The 24,931-nt window shown below is 40.8% G+C and overlaps 1 protein-coding gene across 1 annotated transcript; it reads left to right on the forward strand.

Annotated features, from left to right (window-relative positions):
- Positions 1–2,145: 2,145 nt before the first annotated feature.
- On the forward strand, positions 2,146–21,612 carry pik3r5 (phosphoinositide-3-kinase, regulatory subunit 5). Its single transcript, XM_030782361.1, has 18 exons — positions 2,146–2,261; positions 11,594–11,698; positions 13,372–13,472; positions 14,159–14,227; positions 14,330–14,468; positions 14,975–15,044; positions 15,390–15,564; positions 15,955–16,123; positions 16,789–16,857; positions 17,136–17,980; positions 18,516–18,641; positions 19,028–19,159; positions 19,242–19,335; positions 19,940–20,016; positions 20,159–20,252; positions 20,495–20,577; positions 20,966–21,081; positions 21,465–21,612. Exons 2-18 carry the CDS (start codon positions 11,605–11,607, stop codon positions 21,610–21,612), a joined length of 2,601 nt encoding a protein of 866 aa, XP_030638221.1. The 5' UTR covers positions 2,146–2,261; positions 11,594–11,604.
- Positions 21,613–24,931: the final 3,319 nt, after the last annotated feature.

The raw sequence follows: 24,931 nt of genomic DNA on the forward strand, positions 1-24,931 counted from the left end.
TAAAAGCTCTTTATTGTTGGATTTTAAATGAATATGACAAATCCTAAATACTTTATACATATTTCCATAACATATTTGCCTACAGGCTAGTCGCCGAATATGACGAAGCAATCAACTTGATAGTGAGAAGTTATTTTTTCTTATAAAAATTGAAAAAAAAAAAATGCTGGAGTGGAGAAGAAAAGTCGACAAATTTTGGTGAAGGTTTATCCTTGTTTTAACCTAAATTTAAATTTACATCTCTTAGACCTACTGATTGTTCGAAATATGGGGCAGCGGCATGTCATAGGCCTACACAGGCACCGAGCGAAGCAGCCGTGTATTACGACCGTAATGAAATAACAGTCTTGAATAGCCCTACAACTCACTTGTCCAAGGTCTTCTCTCTCAAATGAATCTGGACTCCTGAATACCCGCATTATCCGTCCGTGCTCTCCTGAAACGCCAAATTAATTTCCATGGAGGGATTCTCCAATGAAGAGCCATGACAAAGTAAGTGCATTGTGCCAACTTCTATAGAAAAATGAGCGCAAAATCGCTTCATTATTATGCATTCGGGAAGGTTCTGGTTTTGTTTTGAGATGAAATGGCAGGGGGAAAAAACACCCTCGATTCTAGAGGGGGAAGAACGGAGCAACTGTATTGGCACCTTTACAATAATTACTCTCTGTGTAAATGTAATTTTGAGCCCAAGTGCATGTACTAGCCGACCGTCATGCCCACTTCGCTGTCATATTTGAGCATCTTATCAGCCTTTTAAAACTTAACACAACGTCAGACAGCACTGATTTGTTGTGGTCTAACATATGTATTTTGATTGTTTTCGAAGTCTCACAGTTGGTTATATAATCGTTTCCTAATTGATCAGTTTATTTATTAATTTTAGTCATCCAGTATCTTATTGGCCTTGGCCAGAGCCAATGGTTTACTGCGTCAGTGCATTTTGTGTACCAGCAGAGGGCAGTCGGCAATTTTGTTGTCGCTCATCATACGTCAGCAATCATAGAACATCACTTTTTTTGGCCCTGAGTTCATTTTGCTTACAATTCACAGATTTAGATAAACTACTGTCTAAAACAGGCCACTTCTTCTTTGGAACTGTACAGAAATTAGAGAGGAGTTCTGAATCATTCATAAAGTAGCATGGATATCAACATGAGTCAAACCACTTACTCCTAATCTGTAGCCTATTTGTATTCTCAAAATTGTGTCTCTCTCTGTTACAGTTTTACTATGAGAATGCATGGGTGTGGTTGAACCGAGAGTTTATAAGGAGGGGAGTGTGTGTTAGTAAGGGGGGGGGGCAGAGAGAAGGGGACTTACGGTAAAACAGGGCATGCAAATCATAGGCCTTAGTTGAGGAAGTACATGGATGTTACCATCAGTATGTGGAGCTGAGTCTGCAATTACAGCCAGAGAGAAGTGATTAATGTAGTCTGTTGCAACTAGTTATTTCACACTCTCCTGTTTATTTAGAATCAAAGTTCATCTTTGAACCGTCTACGAATTCTGTCCCCCAAGACATTTTCAGTCATATACAAAGGTTGGGTCACAGACTTGTAATTATTTATTGTGACAAAATTATAAAGAAATTCTTGTTCCTGTATCTTGAGGCTACACAGCTCCATTTTCTCCGAGAGAGATAAAGCTGATTGGAAAAGAAAAAGTCTCTTATGCTCCAAGAGAGGAGACAAATTTACCCTCATGAAAATATCACATGGGAACAGCACTTTTACATGTTTTTTCATTTGTTTGTGTGTGTGTGTGTGTGTGTGTGTGTGCATGCGTGTGCGCGTGTCAAATGATTTATTGACTGTGACCATGTGACACCAGTACTATGTCTGATCAGCCAGTTAGTCTGCTAAACAGCTCAGAACACAAGTCCATCCCATAACATCAGCACATGTAGCTTAATTCATAAAAGTAACACAAACATCAAAGAACGACTTCCGCCTGTGAGTGGGAGTTGAACCCCCCTCCCACTTGTTACCACACTCAGCGAGTGTCTTCCTCATTGTGCACCTTTTTTCGTTCAGTTCCTGTTTTGCCGCTCTGAAATGCACAAGACTTGACTTTCTATGTGACTGCTCCAGCTAATATTGTTTCAGTAGCTGTAAACTGGCGAAGCACGTTGTCGAAGGATGTGGGTGCATTGTCTGTTCCCTTCATTGTAAATGCATGGCTGTTGGATGTAACCTGAGAGACGTTTGCTCCAACTCTAGATACCCCTGAACGGCATGGGGAGAAAGCGTTAACTGCAGGTAAGTGATTCATCCAAAACGCTTATTTGACTAGACAGACATGATGACAAGATCAGCGTGGCAGAGTAATAATCATTGCGTGTTTAGCATGGAGAAGGTTTGAGGTGTCCACTGTCATCTTTAAGTGTGGAGTTAGGCTACTGTGAATATTTCAGTGGTGCCAAAGGTTTTCAGAAGAAATTTCAGCTGAGGAACAGTGGATTATAACACATTTGGATGAAAAATGACAAGGTGTCCCAGAGCTCGGTGTAAATGAATTCTTTTAATACATTTCAGTATTTAGCCTTGAAGCTGTCACAACGTAAGTCTTACGTGTGCTTACTTTTGACATCCAGAAGATTCTTTATTTCTGCTTGTTAAACTTCAAAATCAAAACTGCCAGTAACGTGTTCTTTTTCTGGAGATGGCCTGTTCCCACTGAAACTCTGAGAAGGTCATAAAAGCTGTTTTTGACCAAAGATTAACTAAAAGCTTTCCATGCATAACACAATGGCATTACTGACACGTAACTGTCTGATTGCATCCTACTCATCTTTGAGATGACAAGTATGACACTTAAGTGTCCAGAGACTGCCAAAGCTTGAATGGGACTTTGTCGCTCTTGTTGACATGGGTCAAATCAAAAAGATCATTGATCCGTTTGTTATAGTACACTACAGTCTGCCTCACAGTTCAGTCAAGCTTCATTGGGTATCTAGCTACCTTTTGACTACTTATTACTCAGGGACCTGCTTCATAGAGCTCTCAGTTTTACACAGTATATGGTTTCATAGAGGAGTGTCTGCAGTCATGGTATGAGTGGATTTGCTTTAGAATAGACTTAATCGGATTATTTTGTTTCATGATTATTACAGATCTCAACCATTTTGTTGTCTTTGGTTTTACATTTTCAAAACCGAACCTGATGTGAATTGGCTGAATTGACTTGCTCAAAGCCTGTTTGCAAATCCTGCTTTTATTTAACATATGAAATAGTGTCACATGCCTTTTCTACTCATTGGTGCAAAAAGCTGTTCGACGTACATTTGACAATAATGGTACGGAAGAGCATGGGAAGTAAGTCCAATTAAGATTCAATCCTTAAGTGGAACAGACCGACACATGGCACAGGGTCATTTTACTTGCAAATTACATTATTAATAGCACCGCCATAAAACCTAATGATATGACTATCCAGGACTTACAAGCCCTCGGTGACCTAGGTGAAATGATCAATTGTCAGTTAAAAACTGGGTGTGTGAGAGGGATGAAACCTTCGGGACCATGACAGGGAGAGCCAAAGATAGTTGGAGTGATGTAACAGATTAAAGGGAACAGGACATTAAAGTTCCCCCTGAGTTCCCCCTACATCAGGAACTACTTCTCCTTTTAGGACTATAGTCTGATTGGACAGTCATTTTTATAATGCATGACAAGTCAGCAGATGAGACTTAGAATTAAGCAAGTTTTCTGCTTCCACTACAGTTACCGTGTGTTAGTGCTTGGAGAAGCAATAACCAAGAAGAGGCAACAGTGTGTGCAGTTGATGGTATCTGAGGGACCCCTATTCCGTTCCTCAGACGTGAAGCTATGATTCGAACTGTATTGAGAAATACACGTGACTCATTTGGTTTTGAGGTTGCCTCTGGTTTCCTTAGACCCAAATAAACGTGCGCATTTGGTGATCTTCAGTAAATCAAATTTTCGTTGCTAAGGAGCTTTCAATCCAAGCCACACATACTGCATAGCATCAGTTTGAGTGTGTTTAGGAGTGGGTGTTAGCATGGACATACATATCTCCTTACTACAAAAAGCGTGAATCATTTCTAGTGAAAGTAGCGACACCTATTTTGAGCAGGCAAAAAGTTCGTTATATCTGACTTAAAAGGCTCACACAGTAGTGTTTTGCACTACACCTCTTCCTGTTTGTTTCTTCACAGGTCTTATCTACCAGATCATTTTCATCATCTTCACTCTTCAAGGTTTTTACACCTGGAGCACATAAACTGTGTCAGATTCAAACAAAAATCTGTTTGTTCTATTTAACTTCTGCGTATACTTTAGCATAACTGACCCTATTAAGCTATTTAACATAGTAAGACTTTAAAAAAAAATACATCCAATCATTGCAGTCAGTCCCACAATATCACAGGGAAATTGGAGAAATGCCTATGAAAATAACATCAACATCGGTGCTGTGTACCCAGTACATTGAATAACATGGACAAAAGCTATGAAGCATTAATTTGCATGGTGCCGGCTCTTTGTCTGTGATGACTGAGGAACTAATGCAGGTTACTGCTCAGAACCAGGTCTCTCCATCAAGTTGAGTTGTGATACCTCAACTGTTTTGAAAAAGACAAAATGTTTCCAAACATAAATATTAATACAAAAAAAAAAAGGAAAAAAGCAATAAAACTATGAAGACAGGGTTTTTTTGGGGGGGGGGGTCATTTTTTCAGAGAGACAGTCTGAATTATGTGGGAAAATATAGTCCTTTTAGGACAGGACAAATGATATCCTGCATAGTGTTCAGTGCAGTTTTGTTTTAATTGGTTTGTAGAATAAGGTAACTGTACCTTAATCAGCATTTCATTTTTTCCAGTTCCAGTTTTTCCTGATGCTGAGGCTAGCTACTTAGCTAAACATTACAGTGTTTACAACACAACACATAAATACACTATGACATGCACAGCAACAACAAAACAACATTAAAGAGTATTCATGTCTGTAAGACTGATTTGCTTTTAGCTGTGTTTTCAGTTTGGGTTTCAAATAAGGCAGCGAGACCAAGAAATGTGGTAAACAGACCAAGAAATGTGTTTGTGCACGTCTGCTCTGTATGTACTGCACTACACAGTCCTCTTCTATTGCTGATCTTGTTTTCCCTGTTGTATTATTTACTTGCTTTATAAATTGGATCAGTGTGGGGGAGAGAACATTATATAGGATGTTACAGATGGGTTATCAGTTCAAAATTCTTCAAATCAAAGTAACTTTACTTCTGTGTTACGCCACAGTGTTAACAATTAGGTGTCTTGCCAATTTTTTTTTTTAATGTCTGTTTGTGGATGTCTGTTTATATATATATATATGTATGTATACCACATGCAATACACAAATATACACATATCAACTATACAGGTTCTTAGTGTAAACAAACCAATACAAGAAATGTCATATATTTAGGTGTAAAACCTGTTTCTTGTTGTCTAGTATGGTTATGATACACATCAACGTGATAAATATGATATATGATAAATGATATACTGATATATGATATACACCAATATATGTCACTGAACATCCTTACTCTTAAAAGAAACGGGGCACTGCTAATGTTCTTCACAACGATTCATATTAGAAAAAAAACAAATTCTGCTATCTGCAGGACCCATGTGTTGGTCTACCTCAGATTTTATTATCCTAAGTTAGTAATACAATAAACTTATATAAGGTGACCCAGCAGTTCCCATGGTATCAATGCGGACCAAACAGGAAGGAATTCAGTTCCTCATTTCCGCTCAGACTGGGGAAATTGGCAGCTGAATGAGAGCACGAAGTAGGGCAAATATTGCTTTATGATGGATCCCCTGTATCCTTTTGTACCTGGCCAGCTGATGCTTGACAGTAAGTTGCTGGTAGCTCATTGAAACAAAAGGGAAGCATTTACAGTAGAGCGGTATTGTTTGACTGATGTTATTTCCTAAAACGATCGGGAGAGCCTGCTCTCATTGTTAGAGGGCAACCGGGAGTAGGGGGGGGGGGGTGGAATATCACAGTGCTCAGACTAACCAGATGAGAAGTTGGGGGGAGAGGGGAGGGGGATATTACTCTCTATCAATCAGAGGACGCACACAATGTCGAGCTGGCCCACTGTTACTGTGGGAGTCTATCGCAGAGGGCGATCGCACCATAACAATGGAGCAGCACCTGTTTCCTCAGCAGACCTGGGGAACATTCTTCCTGTTTGGAGCTGCTGGATTTGAGATCAGGTCGTGCTGGGAGGGAGAAAGAATGAGAAAAGCCCAAGACAGTTCTCATGTTTGGTCGAGGAGAGAGAGAGAGAGAGAGAGAGAGAGAGAGAGAGAGAGAGACAGAGAAAGAGAGAGAGAGAGAGAGAGAGAGAGAGAGAGAGAACACTTGAGAGCGGGGAAGCCCTCACTTTGGCAAGGACCCAAATCTGGATCCTGGCTGAGGATGCTCTAAGGATAACCTTGGTGGAAAAGTGCAGCATCACAATATATAGCACTCTCTTAGCCAATGGTTGATGTCAAAAGTAAAATCAAAATCCTAACCAAACATTCAGTCCTTGAGTTCTTCTTTATTTTCTGTGATATTGACCTATATTCAGGATCATTCCACATACTTCATGCAAGCATCACATGGTCCCAAACATGGGAAACTATCATTTCTTGGTCCTTGGACAAATAGAACCAGCAATTAAGCCTATCATACAATATTCGTTAAGAAAATTCAAATATCCTGCTAAGAAATGATCTGAGATGTGCTTTCTGAAATAAACTGTATTCAAAAATACTCCTTCAATACTATCTTGATCATGAAATGGTTAGTGTTCATCAAGGAGCTGGTGAAAGTGTGATGCTCTTTTGAAAAAAAAAAAGTGTGTGTACTTTCTGAGCTGTGGGTGACTTGTTGCAAACACTGAGGTGATCAGTGTGTCTCTGTGTAACTTAGCATGCACTGTCCTGGACAACTATCTGAACTTCACATCACGTATATGGTAGTAACCTCAACAGCAGAGTTGAGAAATACCTTGCTGAGAATGTTCGGCTGAATGAAAGTAATTCAATGGATTGCTTAAGCTCTTTAAAAATGATACATCTGCAGAAATTCCTGTCTTATCGTAGCAACTAATGTTTAGGGTGAGTTTCTCCCTCATCTGCTGAAACTATAATATGAAAAAAAAAAAAAAAATCGAATCATTAGCCAAATGGGCAACATGACCGAGAGACCATGGATCGGTCGCTACAGAGCCTCGGTAATAAAAAAAAACCTCCCAAACGCCTTAAGATCATTCCGTGGAGCGGCGTTTAAGACAGCCGTGCAAATGAAGTGCTGTAGTGACACAAAACAAGTGAATAGCAGTCAGCTGCCTCAACCTCTTCCTCCCTTTTGCAACCTCTGAAAATGTGGAAGTGACCTTGTTGACATGTAAAAGGATGTGCTCACATCCTCTTAAGAAAGATTATGATTTCATCTGTGGAATACACATGACCCAGGCATGGTTTCTATGCAACGATGGGTTATTTGCTGACTGCACGCATGGTTTTTTTTGTTTGTTTTTTTTTTGGATATATCATAAATGCAAATCCAAAAGGGGGGGGGCAATAAACGCAGATGAGATGTAGTGAGATATTTGTTCTTTTTATACTGGTCGCGGTTGGTATAACTCCAATAAATGATCCAGTTCCTCCCAGGTTTGATGGAAGGCACATTATAACATGACTATTTCACTAAAAGGTCATTGTTTCTAAGATGAATGTTTTCATCTTGCTTCTACCGTATTAGTCTTAGACCCTGTTATGAGACCTGGTTTAAAGAGGACTCAGAAAGTAACAGGTACTTGGGCACATTGGAGGTTTTGTTGCTGTGCTGGTTGCGGGCTGGTGAGTTTTGCGTTGGGGTCCCGAACTGGCCCTGCTCGATCGCTTGCATTTTCGCCTGGGATTTCCATGTCTTCATAATGATGGGTCACCCCAGCGGACGCACTCCATAACTGGGGCAATTCTTGATTTCCTCATCCGAGACAAGGCTATTGCCCATCACCCAACACTGTTAACCGCACACAAAGACAGTTTCCTGTCTGAGTGATGGATCTCAGAAAAAGCCCCTCTGGACTAAAAATAAGGATCCTTGCTTTCTCTCTCTCTCTCTCTCTCTCTCTCTCTCCTTCTGCTTATTCCACAAACAAACAGGAGGTTAGAAGCCAGTACAGAAAAAGAGTACCTACTGAATTTCAGTGCTCAGTGGACCTCAAACATAGAATTGCATGTTCTCAATTAGATATTACCTATCCAGCACTTTTCAGTTTTCCAGGTGTGAGGTTAAATTGAGCCCCCTGAGACTTTGCCTGTCGAAGTATTACTTGCTAGTTTAATTTCGTCATTAGATCTTAATGCTTGATCCGTTGATTATCTTAGGCTGCTTCTAAGCAATAATAAACCTTTATATTAACTAAATAATGAAAAATAAGAAAGATCGCTGCAAAACGGACTAAGCGAAATGACCAAAATAGCTGTCAGCATTCTGTTAAAAAAAAAAAAAAAAAAAAAGTGGATATTCTGACACGAACTGACGTATTCGAAACAGTCGCTCTAAGAGGTGCGTATTTTCACCTCAGTGCAATCAGCGTTTAAAGGATACAAGGCACTCAGCGGGGATAATGAATTAAAAGATCAGCTGCTCCATCGTTCAGATAAGAATGGGGATAAGATTGGATATAGTCTACAAATAAACAATGACTGACCATTACACCTCATGCATAACAAAAAGGTAAATAGACACCCATACATGCCCAAAGGTCACTGTACAGAATTCACATTAAGTAAACCGACAGAACAGTCAAAATGAACCCACTTTGGATACTCACTGCCCGTTCTCAAATGTTAAAGTTTGTCCTTTCTGTTAATTTTTTTAGAGTGTTTTCTGCGCAAGTGTGAAAACATGTTTGTCTTCAGTTCTCGCTGTGTCAACTCTATGTGGTTAAGACTGAGAGAACACCACAAATGTAACCTGGATACGTCACAGTCCAAATACCGGAGCTTACTTTTTGTCGACTTGGTTACCACCGAATGGGCATCAAGACGGGTTTCATGCACACGTAACTGTAACGTTAAGTTTGTGGTTAGGACAGCTGAGGTCCTGTTTTGTTTTGTTTTGTTTGGTTTGGTTTTTTTGGCACTTTTCGAGAGTGCTCATAACCACCAGTGTGTTGAAATGTTGTTTGTAATAATGGCGTTTTCAGAGTGACGTCTAATAAAAACACACACATACAGAAAGACAGATATTTCCTCTTATTCGAATTTGTTCAACAGCTTTCTTTGAGCTACAATGAAGCCCTTTTACTTAGCTCGTGATACATTAGTTTTCCCAGTGGGCGAGCTCGAATCGATTAAGTGCTGTTCAGGACAAAGTGGGAATGTGATTTTCGTTTGACAGAAGATGCGGCACTGAGTGGGCCCGAGCGCTCTGAATTGTGTGAAGGAGTCCTAAAACGAGGAATTTTACGACGCTCGAAAATAAATAGATGCTCCTTACTGTTAGGCGTGTGTGACACAAAAGTAACTTCATTTAATGTATGCTAAAGAAGAAAGAAATGAAAGCAGCAGAAGAGTTTAAAGAGTCATAAAGAAGTATAACCAGCGTAGAGTTGGGTTTTGTTTGCCCTTGATAGAACACCGCAAGATACTTCTGAAATGAGTGAGTACCCGAATGTTGACTGTGAATACTTTCATATTTGTTTAACATAGACCTGTGTCACTAGGTGTGTCTGCTGTCTACTGAATTTATTCACCCATTCGCCCACTCCCCAGAACAGGTACGATCCTAATTTTCATAGTTTTAACGAGAAGTTGTGTGGACGTCATACCGTAGCTTTTTTCATACAGGCGGACGTGCTCTTTTACACTTTATCTAAACTCAACTCTATCCTTAGCATCCAGACAGAAAAAAACAATTACAGCTGAGTAGCTTCATGGTCACCCCCTTTGTTTTCTCTGGCTGTTGTTTTAGTGATTTTCGTGGTATTCGCACTTTGTTCACTGCTTGTCACTGTATTTAACTTTTATCATAGCTCTCCCCCTGCGCAGGGCCTTATTTTGAAAAGAATTATAATTAAGATTAATTTGGGGCTATGCTCTGCAGATATTCAGGGTGTGACACAGCGAATGATTGGTATGGCTATGTTTGCAGATAACATCCGTTGTGGTGTTTAATGTTTGTGAGTTGGTGGTAAGGAGAGTCAGAAAATATATATATATATATAATCAGCCTGTATCTGTCTCAAATTATTACTCATTAGTCATATTGGGGATTTTTGGTTTCACACTGGGGAATTTTTGAGATTCATTTTGTAGATCATTTTATGGTTGCAACCAGCCAAGCTGAGTTGTCATACTTTGTGTAATGATAACATAATATCGTGCAGAGTTAGAAATGTGGCCTTCAAGTTTACTAAGGTCCAAGGCCACAACGTTCTGGTGAAATGTAATTTGATTTGGGACATTGAAAGTTGGCTGTGATTGTCAGAGTCCCAAAGGGTTTATAGACTGCAAAATAACACATAACAGCATAGTAGGGGAAAAATGGTTTCCATTCATGTATTATATTTTCGACACAACTGTATTTAAGAAACTGCCAGTATCAACCAAACTCGTACCACAGGCAGATAAAGTGGAAGTTGTTGTATAACCAAGTACTTCCCTTACATTACTGGATTTTAAACTTAGGAGTTTAGGACAAAGGGACTAAAGTTTTACACTTGAAAAATGTAATAACTGAAAAGGAGAAGTCTCCATTCCATGGCATTTCATCTGTTTTACGGGTTTGGCTGTTTTTATGACATTGCTCTGTTGCTGTTTTTCTGTAAAGTGCTGTTGTTGCGATAATGTCCATTTGGGACTAAATAACATATTATTTTGTTTATTTTTGTTTTTATTTTCATTTCCATTTCAATCACCCTCGTGCCCTTTCCGGTTTCGCTAACAGCATGGCACAGACGACAGCTGTTTGTATCACGCACTTCATGCCAAACACAGCGCATGTTAAAATGATTTACATGTGCCTCTGTGTAGGATGTCACCGAATTGCGTTGCTGTGTTTCAGTACGGTTTTAACCAGAAAGAATAACAGACACACAAGTCTGCGTAAGCATCCCTAAAAATCCCTTCCCTTCTGCGTGTTCTTTGAAACATTTTATCTGCATACATTTCCCTAAACCAACACTTCATTTTCGAACCATGCAAAACATACAACCTTTTACTTCCCTGACGGGAGAAAAGGCCATTATACATTCAAGGAAGGAGAGAAACAGGGGGAGAGAGGGATGGTAACGTCGGAACGAGAGGTTAGACAAAGGGATCATCTCCCTCACCATATTCCAGACTGCAACTTTACCTCATTATAGCAAGCTGCTGATCAGAAGGTTTATGGTATGTACTCCCTAACACTTGCCTGTTCGCCTCAATTAGTCCATATCTTAGTGGCCCTGTTTGAGCGATGATGTCAGTGTTGCTGGGTGTCACTGTAGGAGTTCAAAAGGAACAGACAGGCAGAGATGGAAGGGCACCTGGGGATGAACCGTGTAAATGTAATGCTTGTGTCCCTCACAGGGAGAGAGAAGATGCAGCACACCTCCTGCACGGAAGACCGTATCCAGCACGCACTGGAGAGATGCTTGGACGGTCTCCAATGCTCTGACTCCACCGCATGGAACGGTAAGAGTTTATTTGCATCGATATCGTGAAGAGGTCTCTATGCCCGCGGCACACTTAATAGGGCTATTGACTTCCTTTTTCTCAGCGGGGGGGAAAGTCCAGAGTTACAAACAAACAAACAAAAAAAACACACACAAAAAAAATATAATGAATAGATGACATATAGCGATTCTCTTGTTAACGTGTGTGGAAACTAGACAAACTGGAACAGCCTCTGTGTTCCTCGCTACACCTCAGACAGACCCAGCCTGTTTTTGTTTTGTTTTTGGGGGGTTTTTTTTGTCGCTGTTTGTTGTTTTAAATTCAACAGGATCCGTTTTGAACCACCTGAACCAGAAACAAATTTGGGACGGTTTTTTTGTTGTTGTTGTTGTTGTTGTTGTCGGCAAGGATTGAAATGTAGTAGCTGAAACGTGTACCTGTTCATCCGTGTTGGTGAGCTAATTTGATTACGTACTCACTCTACCAGCCCAATACATATCAGAGTTGTTTTTCATCACCTTTAGTACGCACATCATGCCAGCGACTTGTTTGTGCTCTACTCCTTTGAAGCCTGCTGAGTTTGGCGCTGTTGTTGAATTGTGTAAAAAGAAGGGTTGTTTTTAGACAGCACGCAGGAGGAAGTGTCAGAATTAACACCTCCTAGGAGGAAGCTAAGGCGTACACCGCTGTGTCACAGTCATACTACAAGCCAGAGGGCAGTGACTGAGAGAGAGAGAGAGAGAGAGAGAGAGAGGAAAAAAAGTGGGATCAATTACAGCTGCCATCCGCATACAGACCGCACTTGATATTTTTGTTTTAAATGACAACAGAGTTACGGCCCATTGGTGTTTGGGCATGGGGTCTAAAGCTTATGATCTGTGGCTAATGCAGGATGTTTGCTAAATTTTATTGATATCCTCTTTCATGCTTTTTTTTTTTTAAACCACCATGCCACTGAAGGATAGTTAGTCTGAGTACTACCACCTATGTGATAGATGCTAAGCACCGCAGTGGGTATGTCAAACACAGGGCAATAATGAAAAAGTTTTGCCATTTAGGTTAACACAGTACAGTTCAATGGGAAACTCTTAACTCTTTTGACCTATACCTTTATAGAGAAGCTTTATCCCTAATAGCTGACACTAGTTTGTAGGTCACTGTAGGGCAAGGCTTGGCAAGGCAAATTTATTTATATAGCACCTCTCATACACTGCAGTCATTCCAAGTACTTTAAAAATGAGAAAATAGAAAACACAAAGATAATTCAAATTCAAATGAAAAAGATATAAGAGAATAGAAATTAAAAATATGATTAAAACGATAGACTTAGGGGATAACTGTGTTGCATTTTATGTTATTGTACATTGATTTGCTTGGTGTCAGTTTGCTTTGAGAGACAAAGCCGCATGTATGGGACTGTGTAGATGTTCATCCCAATTGCAGTGTTTGTGTTGTAGCTCTTTCATAGCTGTGTGTGTAAGGCTGTTGTGTGTAAATCTCACTGATGCTTTGAATAGTGACAGTTTGTGTGTCTGTCAAGCTATCATGTGGAAAATCCAGGCATTTCTTCATGGTTTGTGCCTGTGTGTGTGTGTGCGTGCCCGTGTACGTGCTTTTTTGCATGTGTGCGTGTGTGTTTGTGCGTGTGTGCGTGTGTGTGAATGTGTGAATGTGTGTGTTGCCATGTGCAGCAGGGAGGTGTATGAACCGTTGGAGCCTGGAGGAGTTGGTTAAGAGGGATCCCGAGAATTTTCTTATCCTTCTCCAGCAGATTCTTCAGAAAACCAGAGAGGTGAGACTTTAAAAACACCTCTTCAAAACTCTTAAAACATCTCTGTGGTAAATGTGCACACCGTTTAAAAGTAGCAGTAGCTGTTATTGACATTAATGTTCATCTGTATCTTGGTTTTCTTATGTTTTGTCATGCAAACTTGTGGTCAAGACTTCCTTGTGAGCTTTCACTTCTATTTAGCACTTGTAGCACCCCACACTGTCAGTGCAATCGAAAGCGTTTTCTCGATAAACTGTTCTTGAAAAAGGTTTGTGCTGGGTTTAGTTTATGTTTGTGGCTTAACAGCCTCTTAAGGAAGAGGCACGTCATGCACAGGTCTGAATGGAATTGAGATGTACGTGAATACTTTGCCTCCATTTATTCATTACATTTCATTATGTGCTACTTCAGACATAGTGCCCCCCTGTGGACACTGTTGGCACACGTCGGACTGATGAAAGCACATGCAGGAATTCAAAAACTGTTTGAAATATTCTCACAATATTGCTCTAAGAGTATGTTTGGTCACCATTAATTTCTAGGTTTTTGAACAGGTTAGCCATGGAATTTTCTGTAACCGGGGGCTTTCCTACATAGTAATAATCAGATGGTTTTTTAACTCATTTTTGTTACCATTGTGATCTAGTAGGGCACAGTCTGACTGGCTGACCGCATTGACTGGTTGTTTGTTTCTGTTTTGTTCTTAGGTTCAGGAGAAGTGTCAGTATGAATTGGTGGCCCCCCTTACTCTCATGTTTGAGTCCACTCTCCTACAGGTAAGAGCATGGGCAGTGTTCCCCCACCAGCCATCCATGCTCCATGTTACTCCATCCGTGGCCCAGGATTTGTCCCCTGACTCTGGTATGTTCTGTCCCCAGACCCCCTTCCTTCCCCCAGATGGGGAGCTACTGAAAGAAGCCAGTGAGGTTTTCCATGGCTTCCTGACATGGCCAGAGCCTTATTGTGGTGTGTGTCGAAATCTACTCTCTACCCTCCACCAAGAGCTCAGGGCACCAGGTAACACACACACACACACACACACACACACACACACACATACACACACATGCACATATTTGTGTCAGGATATTACCCGTTGAATTAGACTCCATCTGAATATCATCTGGTTTTATTTTGCTTGTTTATTTGCTGAGGTGAGCCAGAGCTACATGTACCCTGTAAGAATGCTGTCTGCTCATTCAGGGGAAATTGTGGGGAAAATACAGTTCTGTGAGCTAGAGCAACATGTACAGTGTAAGAATGCTATCTGCTCATTCAGGGGAAATTATGGGGAAGATATGTTATGTGGTTCAATACCGCCACCCAGTGACCATAGTAGTTATTGTAGTGATACAGAGTTCTATAAATGATTTACGCATTTCCTCAGTCTGTGTGTATTCATCTGAAAACGCATTTTGAATGATTACAATCTGCACCAGCTTGTCAACATGTTTTCATGTTTGCATGTGGTTTTGTGTGTGTGTGTGTGTGTGTGTGTACGTGTGTATGCGCCTGTCAACCAGGGATTTCATACCACAGACTGATGAGAGAGGAACAAGGCCTTACCACCTCCACTCATCGCTCTAAGACCATGTGAGTCACCAAGTTTCCACCGAGAACATAGGAAATCCTTTTGTGTCAGCCATTGCTCAGCTCATGTGGTTGTTGTCATAGCAATTCATTTCCTCTGTCAGTTCTTGGATTGCATAAAGGCCATGGGCATCATTGCATTTTTGTTGTTTGTCAGTTTCTTTGTTTTAAGTTCATGACAAGTCCTACACAGCAAATAACATGTTGCAAGCCCTGACGCAGAAGGCTGGGCACGTGACATAGAACTGTCTGTTGTGTGTCTGTGTGTCTGCGTGTGCACTGTGAGTGTACAACATTGTTCCGTGATATTGACTAGTGTTTTTGTTCCCCTGTGTGATGCTTCATCAGTACGGTGCTGTTAATGAACACTTCTGAGGTACCTCCTGAGTTCTTATCTGTGGCTGAGCAGTTGAATGGTCTTCAGCCATGCCCGGAAGAGACCATCATTACTCTTATTAAACACGCGTACCAGGCCAATCTTGGGACGAAATACCCTCTCCAGAACATCAGCAATGCCCTGCAGGTACACCACCTCACTGAGAAGGGACAGTGACTCAACTGCCCCGCCTTCAATATGCGGTAGTCGCAGATTGGCTCTGGGCTTTGTTCCCGTTACCTTTCCATGGGTTCATAACAATCTACAAGTGCGTCCTTAATGGTGTTTTCAATGCTGGTCCACTTCGAAAGGTGCTAGTTGTGATTTGGAACGTAGCCAGCGACGTCATATATACTGCATTATTGCAGAGCGCCGTTTTTTTTTTTTTAGAAAGGCGCAGCCGAACGCTTAACTCTCAACATTAGCGCAGTGTAGAGAGAGAGGCTTCATTTTGAGGGGCAGTAAGCGAGGCATGACTGTAATTATAAATACCACAAAAGCAGATTTATGTCTGATATTGAGGCTTCCTCTTTTCAGTCCAGAGGAATTGAGGAACTTCGGCAGATCCTGTCCACCGTAACCAGGCTTCTGGAGACAAGTGCGACCACAGCTGACCTCAGCAAAGCACGGTCTCATGTGGTGAAGGGCTTGGAGGAGCTGCGGGAAGAGCTTGGCATCCAAGCATCCAACGGCAGGAAATCCGACGGTGAGGGGGGGCCGGCCAGGGCCGCTCCACGAGAGCCAAATACAACATTGTGTTTGTGTACCGTGGTTCAAATAACTTTAAGGATTTACTAGTCGAAATGTAATAGGTGAAGCTTTGCTAACCCCCAAACCTCGTTTTACGCTTATCATAACATATGATCTTGCTGTATCTTACATATAACAGTTTTTGTAACCCACGCCGTATATGCTCGGTGCAATGTTGTTAATTTACATGGAAGAAATCTTGCGTGACCCAAACATGAATATGCCATGAGTTTTCATATTTGTTAAGTCAAAAAAGACCACACTTTACAAAGTGTTAAATTATCTGATTGTTTTCTCCAGATATGTTCTTTGCCGTTGAGACAGCCTGTTTGTTTGACTGAAAACCAGCCAATCAAAATGGACACCTTGTACAGTACTGACTGAGGGCACATAGAGTCTCATTTGTGTAGTGATACACTTAGCATTGGCATAAAAACTGCCTGTAGAAATTCTATTTTATTTTTCTAGGCAAGTGCGCTGAAGTAAGCAAATCATTCTGGCAGCGCAGCCAGCTAATGTGTTTTAAGATTAAAAGCCCATTTGGTCTTTTACCAATATGAAAGATTTATGAAGAGTGGAATAAAAGAAAGATTGAATTGTGAATTGTGTTACTGCCACCAGGGATGCTTCAGACTCTGCGAATGGCCACAGCCAAATGCTACATGTTTTACTGGGACAAGGACAATTTTGGTAAGGACTGAAGGCTAATTAGCTCCTATTCAATATGTTTGGCTGTTTTGGTTTAGAATTGAACTCTTAGTTGGCATTTTAAAAAGGGCGAAAGGGCTTTTGCTTCCTTATGGTGGTCATTTATAAAATACATCTTTTACCAAAGACAAAATAATAAATATATTTTCTCTCTTTAGCATACACATATTTTCTCTTTTTTAGCATTTTCCCCCAGTGCTCAGTTCTTTGCCCGTTTTTTCATTTAAATGATGTATTTTTCTCTCTGTCTCCCTTCACAGATGTTCTGAACGATTTGCCGGAGGCTGAGTATGAACTTGGAGCTCATCAGACGTCCAATGGCCTTGGGGAGGAGGATGAAGATGATGAAGAGGAGGACGAAGATGAAGACTTGGAGGAGATGGAGGAGTTTGTCATCAATGGTACCGCCAATCACCGAGCCTCCACCTTCTCCACAGTCTCCTCCCTTTCCACTGCCTCTAAAGACTCCATGTTCTCCACTCTCTCAGTGGCCTCCTCTGAGTACTCTCCTTTATCCACTCTCTCCTCCTCCCAAGCCTCAGGCACTGACAGTGACTTCTGTGAGGAAGCAGAGGAGGAGGGCACACCAGAGAGGAGCCCTGTATCGACTGGCAAATCCAAAACTGGCGGGCGAATCTCGAAACGTCTTTCCCGGCTCTTCAAGCCGCGATCCAACCTGTGCCGTGCTAAAAGCCTGGGCACCCCTGAAGCCAAAGAACTGGTCACCGCCGTGCGTTCCCAGCGTTCTAACTCTCTACCCCAGCAGGTCCAGCTTCACAACTCAGAGTTGGGCCTGTCTCCCGGCCCTTTGGGACAGCTACGTCATGTGTGCTACAGGAGGAGGCCCATCCTGAGCAGCGATGAGGACGTTGAGACAGGTGGAGGGTGCACTTTGCTCAGGGTGGTGGTGTTTGGAGCGGACCACATGGCTGGCAGGGTGGCCCGTGCCTACAGTCGTCTTAGGAGGCGGGAGAGAACCTGCCCTCGACTTAGCAGGGCCTTCAAGCTCCGATTCTTCTTCATCCCTGTGAGGAGAGACACGAACAGCCTGGCTTCCATGTCTCAGCTCTCTTTGACTCCGCTTCGAGGAGCTGCCTCCACCACGGTAAGTGTAGCGAGCAACAGGGTAACACCCACATCACTGGAACGCTCCAAAAACATACCTTGAGTCTCCAACCGACAGTCTGACTAGACCTAGATCACTATTCATTGGTGTCAATATTTGTTGAACATTAAAGATTCTGTTTTGTTGCATTCTAGTGCATAGGCTCCTGCATGCTCTTCAAAAGTGCTTTTCAACTAATGCAGGTCACTGCACTAATGAATGTCAGAGCATGCATGAAACCTGTCCTAGAGAAGGAATGAGAAATATCAGCTCAGTTTTGGCCAACAGTTTGAACACCTGTGTCTCCACAAGGTCCAGAGATTCCCCATAATATTGCATAAAATCAACTGAACGTAGTGCTTCAGGAGAACTAGCAGTGTTCAAGCCAATGCCAAGGAGAATGATTGCAGTTTACCACTATTAATACAACTCTAGATTTCTGAAGAGTTTTGTCAGTAAAACCTGGTGGTGGTGGTGGTGGGAGTGGGGGGGCTGCTCTGTAGTAATGCCTTGCTCTTTTTTTCTGTTTGTGTAGGATTTAAGTGTTGGCAGTTCAGAGGATAGCACTAATGACATTGCCCAGCTGCTTGGCATGCTGGACCCCTGGTACGAGAGGAACACTCTTAGTCTTCTCAACCTGCCCATCAACGTCGTATGCCAAGTGAGTTTACTCACATGTCCAAGCTCGCTCACTCACTCACCCACAAACCAACAAACAGACAAACAAAAAAGAACAAGCACAGTATAGCCACAAACGTATCATTGATAATCTCCTGTGGTTTCAAATGACGTCTTTTTAAACTTGTGGGTTATCACTGTGGCGATTACTATAAATAAAAGCAGTTTCTAGGACTCGCTCTTCTACGGAAATGTCCTCTCTTACGTCTTCAACTGTTCAGTAGGAGAAGTGAAAATGAGGAACTAGGTTCATAAGAAATCCGGTTTGATTCCGTTTTGATCCAGTTTGATTGTGTGTCTCAAAAAAAACAAAACAAAAAAAACAAAAAAAATCAACACTCACGCCGATCCTTTTTCCACACCGCGCAGCAAACGTCGAAAATCGAGACGGACTCGTACGACGATTCCAGCGAAGAGCGTCTGCCCATCTTGGCCGACCTGATCCTGTATTACTGCCGTCACGCCACACGTCCGGCTCTCATTCAGCTCTACCAGGCCGAGGTGGTTACTGACCTCATGCAGCTATTTGAGACATAACAGTAGCTTCTTTGGTTTGTTGTTTAATCTTGACTTCTTGTTGTAGTTAACTCTTGCTGGAGGGGAAAAACGGAATGAGGTTTTCATCCATTCCCTGGAACTGGGTCACACAGCTGGTACACGAGCCATAAAGGCGATGGGTGAGTGTGGTCAACCAGAACACCCGTTTTTTTTTCTCACCAAATCGACTCTGTAGTTATGAGTCAGCAAAGCTCCTAACGTCTGGAGAGTCAGCCCTGTTTGTGAGCAGCCGTTTCTCCATTTATGTCACTAGGGCGCATTACATTACATTCAGTAGGGAATTTGTTATTTTTCAACAGGGTTGATGGCCCAGTGGTCACTGACACTACTCTACAGAGTTCATAGGGGGATGGCAGGTTAACAAGAGGGTTGCATTTTGGTCATCTTGCTTACAAGGGGGATGGTATCCCACCTCATCCCCCTTTGAATCGCCTACCGATTACATTACATCACAGATGTTTTGGTGCAGTCTTGTGAAGCCTTATCATCTCTCATCAGCTATGATGAGTTTATCTTTAGACACAGTTAAGACTCACGGTTTCTGCCTTTCCTAGATGTGCATTAACATGAGCTTCTCTGTTCTTCTGACTGTTGAAAATCTCTGTGTTGTACTACTAAACACAGTTGTGTCAGTCATGTTTTGATACGTGCTAAATTGGCTGATTTCTTTAGCATCACTTGCTTGTTTCTTGCTGCTAATGCAGGGTATTTTTTTTGCAACAGGAGCTGCTAGCAAGCGGTTTGGGATTGATGGAGACCGTGAGGCAGTGCCCCTATCTCTGGAGGTTGTTTACAACAAGGTTAGATCTTATTCCGTTGTTTTTTTTCACACATTTCAGTAATGCCGTTAAAAGAAAGACCGCACACATTCTCACGTCCTGATTCTTTTTTCGCTTTCTGTCTTTCTTTCTTTTTTTTTTTCTTTTTTCCTCGAATGATCAGGTTGTGGTTAGTGGGAGAAGTCAACGGATAAAAGCAGAGAAAGTTTGCACATCTATAAACCTGACAAAAGCCTGCAAGAACCCTGAGGAGTTGGGTATGAACTAATCATTTAAAAATTACTTTAATTTTGCAAAGTCCTCATTCATGTAACCCAAATTCCTCAGCCTATATAACAACTAATAAACAAGTCCTGTGTTTTATAGAAGTACCATTTAATGATAAGCATTAGTTTACTATTAAATAGTTTACTTAAGTAAACCATGCGGAATCATGGGGCGAAGGTTTGCTTGTGATATTGAGATGGTTACCAATACGTCTTCCTTTGTGGTTGTTCAGATTCGAAAATGGAGTGCCTGCAGTTAACGATGACTGAGGTGCTGAAAAGGCAGAACTCTAAATCGAAGAAGGGTTACAATCAGGTGAGCAGGAAACTGCTGGGACTGAAACCTGTTTGTGGTTTTAAAAGTACAAACAGCGTAGCGCAAACATTTTGTTATGCCTCTTAAATGCTGAACTGTGGTTGAAGCTGCTACAGCTGAAAGACTGAAAACGACGACAGTTTATGCAAATAAAAAAAAAAAAAAAAGTTTTTTAGGCTGTAACAGGAGACGTGACAGGGTCTACACTCACATTCTCTCTGCTTGCTATTCTGTCATAAACAGACCACACAGCATTGTCATTACAGTGCTCTTATTATTTGGTGCATTCGTGGTTATGTTCAGGGGTCCAGAGCATGTTGTATGTTATGAAATGACACGTGAGCCAGATATGTTTCACACTAATGTTTTAATATGTGTTGCCTTTTAGCAAATAACGACCACCAAGGTGAAAGTCGATAAGGTCCAGGTGAGCGGCGCCGGTAGTACCACCTTCGCCGTGTGTCTCGACCAGGATGAGAAGAAGATTCTACAAAGTGTGACCAGGTACTCTATTGTTGTGTGTGTGCTTGTTGATTTTGAAACAATTAGAGCTAAAGCAGTCCAGTAGCAGTCTCACGTGCCCCTCAAGCATTTGCGGTAATATGTATAAATGCTTGTCTCAGTGCTATGTTTGTATACCTCTGCACTATGTCTTCTTGAGCATGTATAACTGCAGGTACATTCTGACCATGTCTGTTTGAGTCAGTGGACTAGTTTGGTAGGACAAAATAGTTGTCTGTCTGCTTCTCTAATGTAACATTTCAGGATATAGCATTCGAAATATCTTTTTCCTCTCAATATAGAACATAATTGAATCCCTTTTCTGGTGCCAATGAGCTACTCTCAAACAATAGGCTTAGCGTTGTTTTCCCCTCCTCGCCTTGCAGATGTGATGTGTCAGTTTGCTACAAACCAGAGAGTTGCAAAGACTGGACGCGAGGGAGAACGCTGTGGTCACAGATCCAGCCACTTCATCCCACCTTCTGCTCTCTGCTCTGCCTGCCCATTGCCACCTTCAGTGGACCACAACCCTGAAGAACCAGGTTCACTTGTGGTCAGCTCAGCATCACTGAGAGACACCTACAGATCTATTTTTTTTTTCTTGGACCTATAGAAAATTCTCCACTTAGAGGTTTTACTCACACACACACATATATATATATATATATGTCTGGTTCACATACTGGCATTGGATTGCCTCTTTTCTACAGTATGACAGTGCAGTAGTCCATACACTATAACTGAATGGATCCCTGCACTTCTCATGCTTCACAGTCAAATGACTAATTTTCTTTTGTAAAGAAACAAAAAATAAAAAACCCAAAAAACCAATGTATATATATGTACAGATGCAAATATTCATTAAGCAGTGATTGTTTTAAGCTATAATATTAAAATAACTGTCAGATTTCTTGGTATTCTGTCTCAGAGGAAATGATGTATCTTGGCCAGGAGGGGACACTATTCCCTAATCAGTAAATAGATAGCAGGGGCTGATAGCATATGCCTAATTCTGCTGGGGTCATGCAGAGCACACAATAAAGAAAAGTAAGAGCTTCACGGAGCTCAGAAATGGATCTTCATATCGCACTTTGAATATGTAGCTACAAGCTCCTGACTGGTATTGATTCAGACAAACATATTTATATGGAATATTTTATTAGGGATAGGGGTTATTGGAACATTTCCCTCCTATTTGTGTCTCTTTTTTTGTACAATTTTGTCTTCTTTTGCATCATTCTGACTACTCATCAGTGATACATAGGAAGATTTTCAGTTTTTTTCAGAGTGACTTGAATTGACATGCCCCTCCTGTTTGAATCTATGTTTTTCCATATTAGCAGGGTTTTAACCATGGTGCTCAGCCTTTTGATCAACACTTGCACATGACTTTGTGACTCTGATTTTAACCCACACTTTCCACCAATCAATGTTAACTGGCTTATTTAATGGTAAATTCTTTTGTAATTTGGAGAGAAGATCATAATACATTAGTATCGTAGTACATTTCTTACTTATATATTGCCCTTACATTAGCTGAGTATATAAGCAAAGCACTTTCCAGGTTTGTTCAGGCTGTGTGAAAAAAAAAAAACATTTTCACAAAGAACCAAACTTGTACAAGAATAAAGTACAAATATATCTGTAAATATTTTCATCTGATGAAATCATACTAGGACTGTAAAATGTAAATAAAATTTATATGTGTTCTAATGATCTAATCACAGGTCAACTCAAAACGCAGTGTATGTTGTTATGATCGGAAATATTTTACACTTATCACAGAATTGCTGACTTGAGGGAAGTAGTCAGAGTATATCGGGAACATAGAGCAGGTATGTCTCAGTAACATTTCCTGTAAAGGTCTAAAAGAAGATCTTGAGCAAAGAAAATTGCACTGATATATAGCATAGAATGCACACAGTTGCCACAGTATGTCACAATACACTCACATGGATGTTGTTCTCTATTGTGCAGAATGGACATTTAAGAAAAATCAAGCTTCAAAGCAGAGATAAACTTATGTGGTACTATTCATATAACTCAGTGATTTTACTGTGCATTAACTGGATTTTATAATTTGTGTATTATTTTTTTTTTAAATTGTAACCACTATTATTCTATTAAAGTTTTATCAAATAAAAAGATAAGTCTTAAGAATCTGTAAACTTTTCACTTGTTCAGAATGAAAAAAAAAATCTGTTCGCCATGTCAAGAGCTTTCGTAGTTCTTTTCAGCTCACAAATAGCTTATAAACTACAGCAGCTGTTTTGATGACAGCTTAGAACCTCGAACATTTGATGATATCTGCCTCACAGACGAAAAAAAAAGAAGGACAAATGAGAAAATCATTGGGAAAGTCTTTAATGCACTAGATAAGGTAACCTGAAAGCAGCAGGTTTGTTTTTCAACATATTTATCTTCTGTTAGTAGAAGTGTGTGTGTGTGTGTGTGTGTGTGTGTGTGTGTGTGTGTGTGTGTGTGATAATTGAACCAGTGTCTGTGTTTGTATTTCTTAGAAAATTGAGGCACTTTTAAAAGGACTAACAGTGGTTCACATCTCCAGTCAGCTGATAACTAGGATGTGAGTCAAGCTTTGTGTAAACTAACCACTATACCTTAAGGCAGAGTGGGACTCCACTCCAAGACCTGAGAGACGCTTTGTTTTGGAGTAATAAAATATATTTTGGGTCATAAGAGACTGAAGAATTGTCCCTTTAACAGATGAGTGGGAGAGAGCACCAAAAACACATGACGACAAAGAAAAAAAAGAAAAGTCATGAGAGACTTACAATAAACAGATCAACTATTTGTCTTTTGAAAGTGATGGTGGTACATTTAGAAATTGCTTACACCGTATTTTTTTTTTTTTTTTACAAGGTAAACACAATAAAAATAAATGTTTTTTTTTTTTTTGTTTTTTTTTAAAACGATACATTTCTGTTTTGAGACAGAGAAGTTTCTTCATAACTTCTGTGCAATGTCTGGCATGTCTGGGCTGAAATGTATAAACATTGGTAAACGCACACACCTCTTAACTGACACCAGTAGCTAAGGCTGAGGATGGCGACAGCACACTGTGGTTTTACAAGTAGGCGTTTCTGTAACGGATTTGTTAACATTGCTACACGACGAACCGCAGAGTAAAACACTGAAAGTCTGAGATCCGTCTCATCCGCCAGCAGGTAATTTCGGATGCTCTGAGATTTTAAGATTGATGCCAGGACCTTATTTTATCCGTGCGTTTCTTTACTTTTCCTCTGTGCTAGAATAAACATTTTAAAGCGCTATTTGGAAAGTAGATTTGAGAGAGCAGGTGCAATGTTTTTGTTCTTTAATTTTTGTTTTCAGTCACTTATTTTAGCATGCAGTAGCAGCAGGACCATAGCTGAAAAAAAAAAATAGTATAGTTTCCAACAAATTAAGAAATGGAGCTAGTTATGGCACGTGCCTTGGGATTAGCCCCCCAGTTTTTAGTTCTTTCGCGAAGACCATGCAAGTAGTTCAAAGTCAATTGATGTCTTCTAAAAATAATAATAATAATAATTTATTGATTTATCTCTTTTTTCAGGCATACACGTACGGTGACGATAGTGGTAAATTGACAATATGAACTCTAAGTAGCACTCACCTTGATTGTTACTATGGTTACTGTGGGTTTTATTTACACATTTGCATCTTTGCGCCGTGTGATGTTACCATACGATCATAAAGCTCGAATCAGTATCAAATAAGCAGAAGCATGACAGGCTGTAACACAGATGGATCAGAACAGAGCTAATTCGGTCAGTTTATTTCATGTCTGTAGTGTACAAGACCTGTGATGTCTGTTAAAATCAGGATTAGTACTTGG

This window comes from Chanos chanos, chromosome 8 (assembly GCF_902362185.1).
Source record: "Chanos chanos chromosome 8, fChaCha1.1, whole genome shotgun sequence".
In the NCBI taxonomy this organism is placed as follows: domain Eukaryota; kingdom Metazoa; phylum Chordata; class Actinopteri; order Gonorynchiformes; family Chanidae; genus Chanos; species Chanos chanos.

Coding starts and splice junctions, on each gene's coding strand:
- pik3r5 (XM_030782361.1), top strand. CDS start 11,605: ATGCAGCACACCTCCTGCACGGAAGACCGTATCCAGCACGCACTGGAG. Junction 14,228..14,329: donor TTGAGTCCACTCTCCTACAG/GTAAGAGCATGG, acceptor TTCTGTCCCCAG/ACCCCCTTCCTTCCCCCAGA. Junction 21,082..21,464: donor ATTCTACAAAGTGTGACCAG/GTACTCTATTGT, acceptor CTCGCCTTGCAG/ATGTGATGTGTCAGTTTGCT.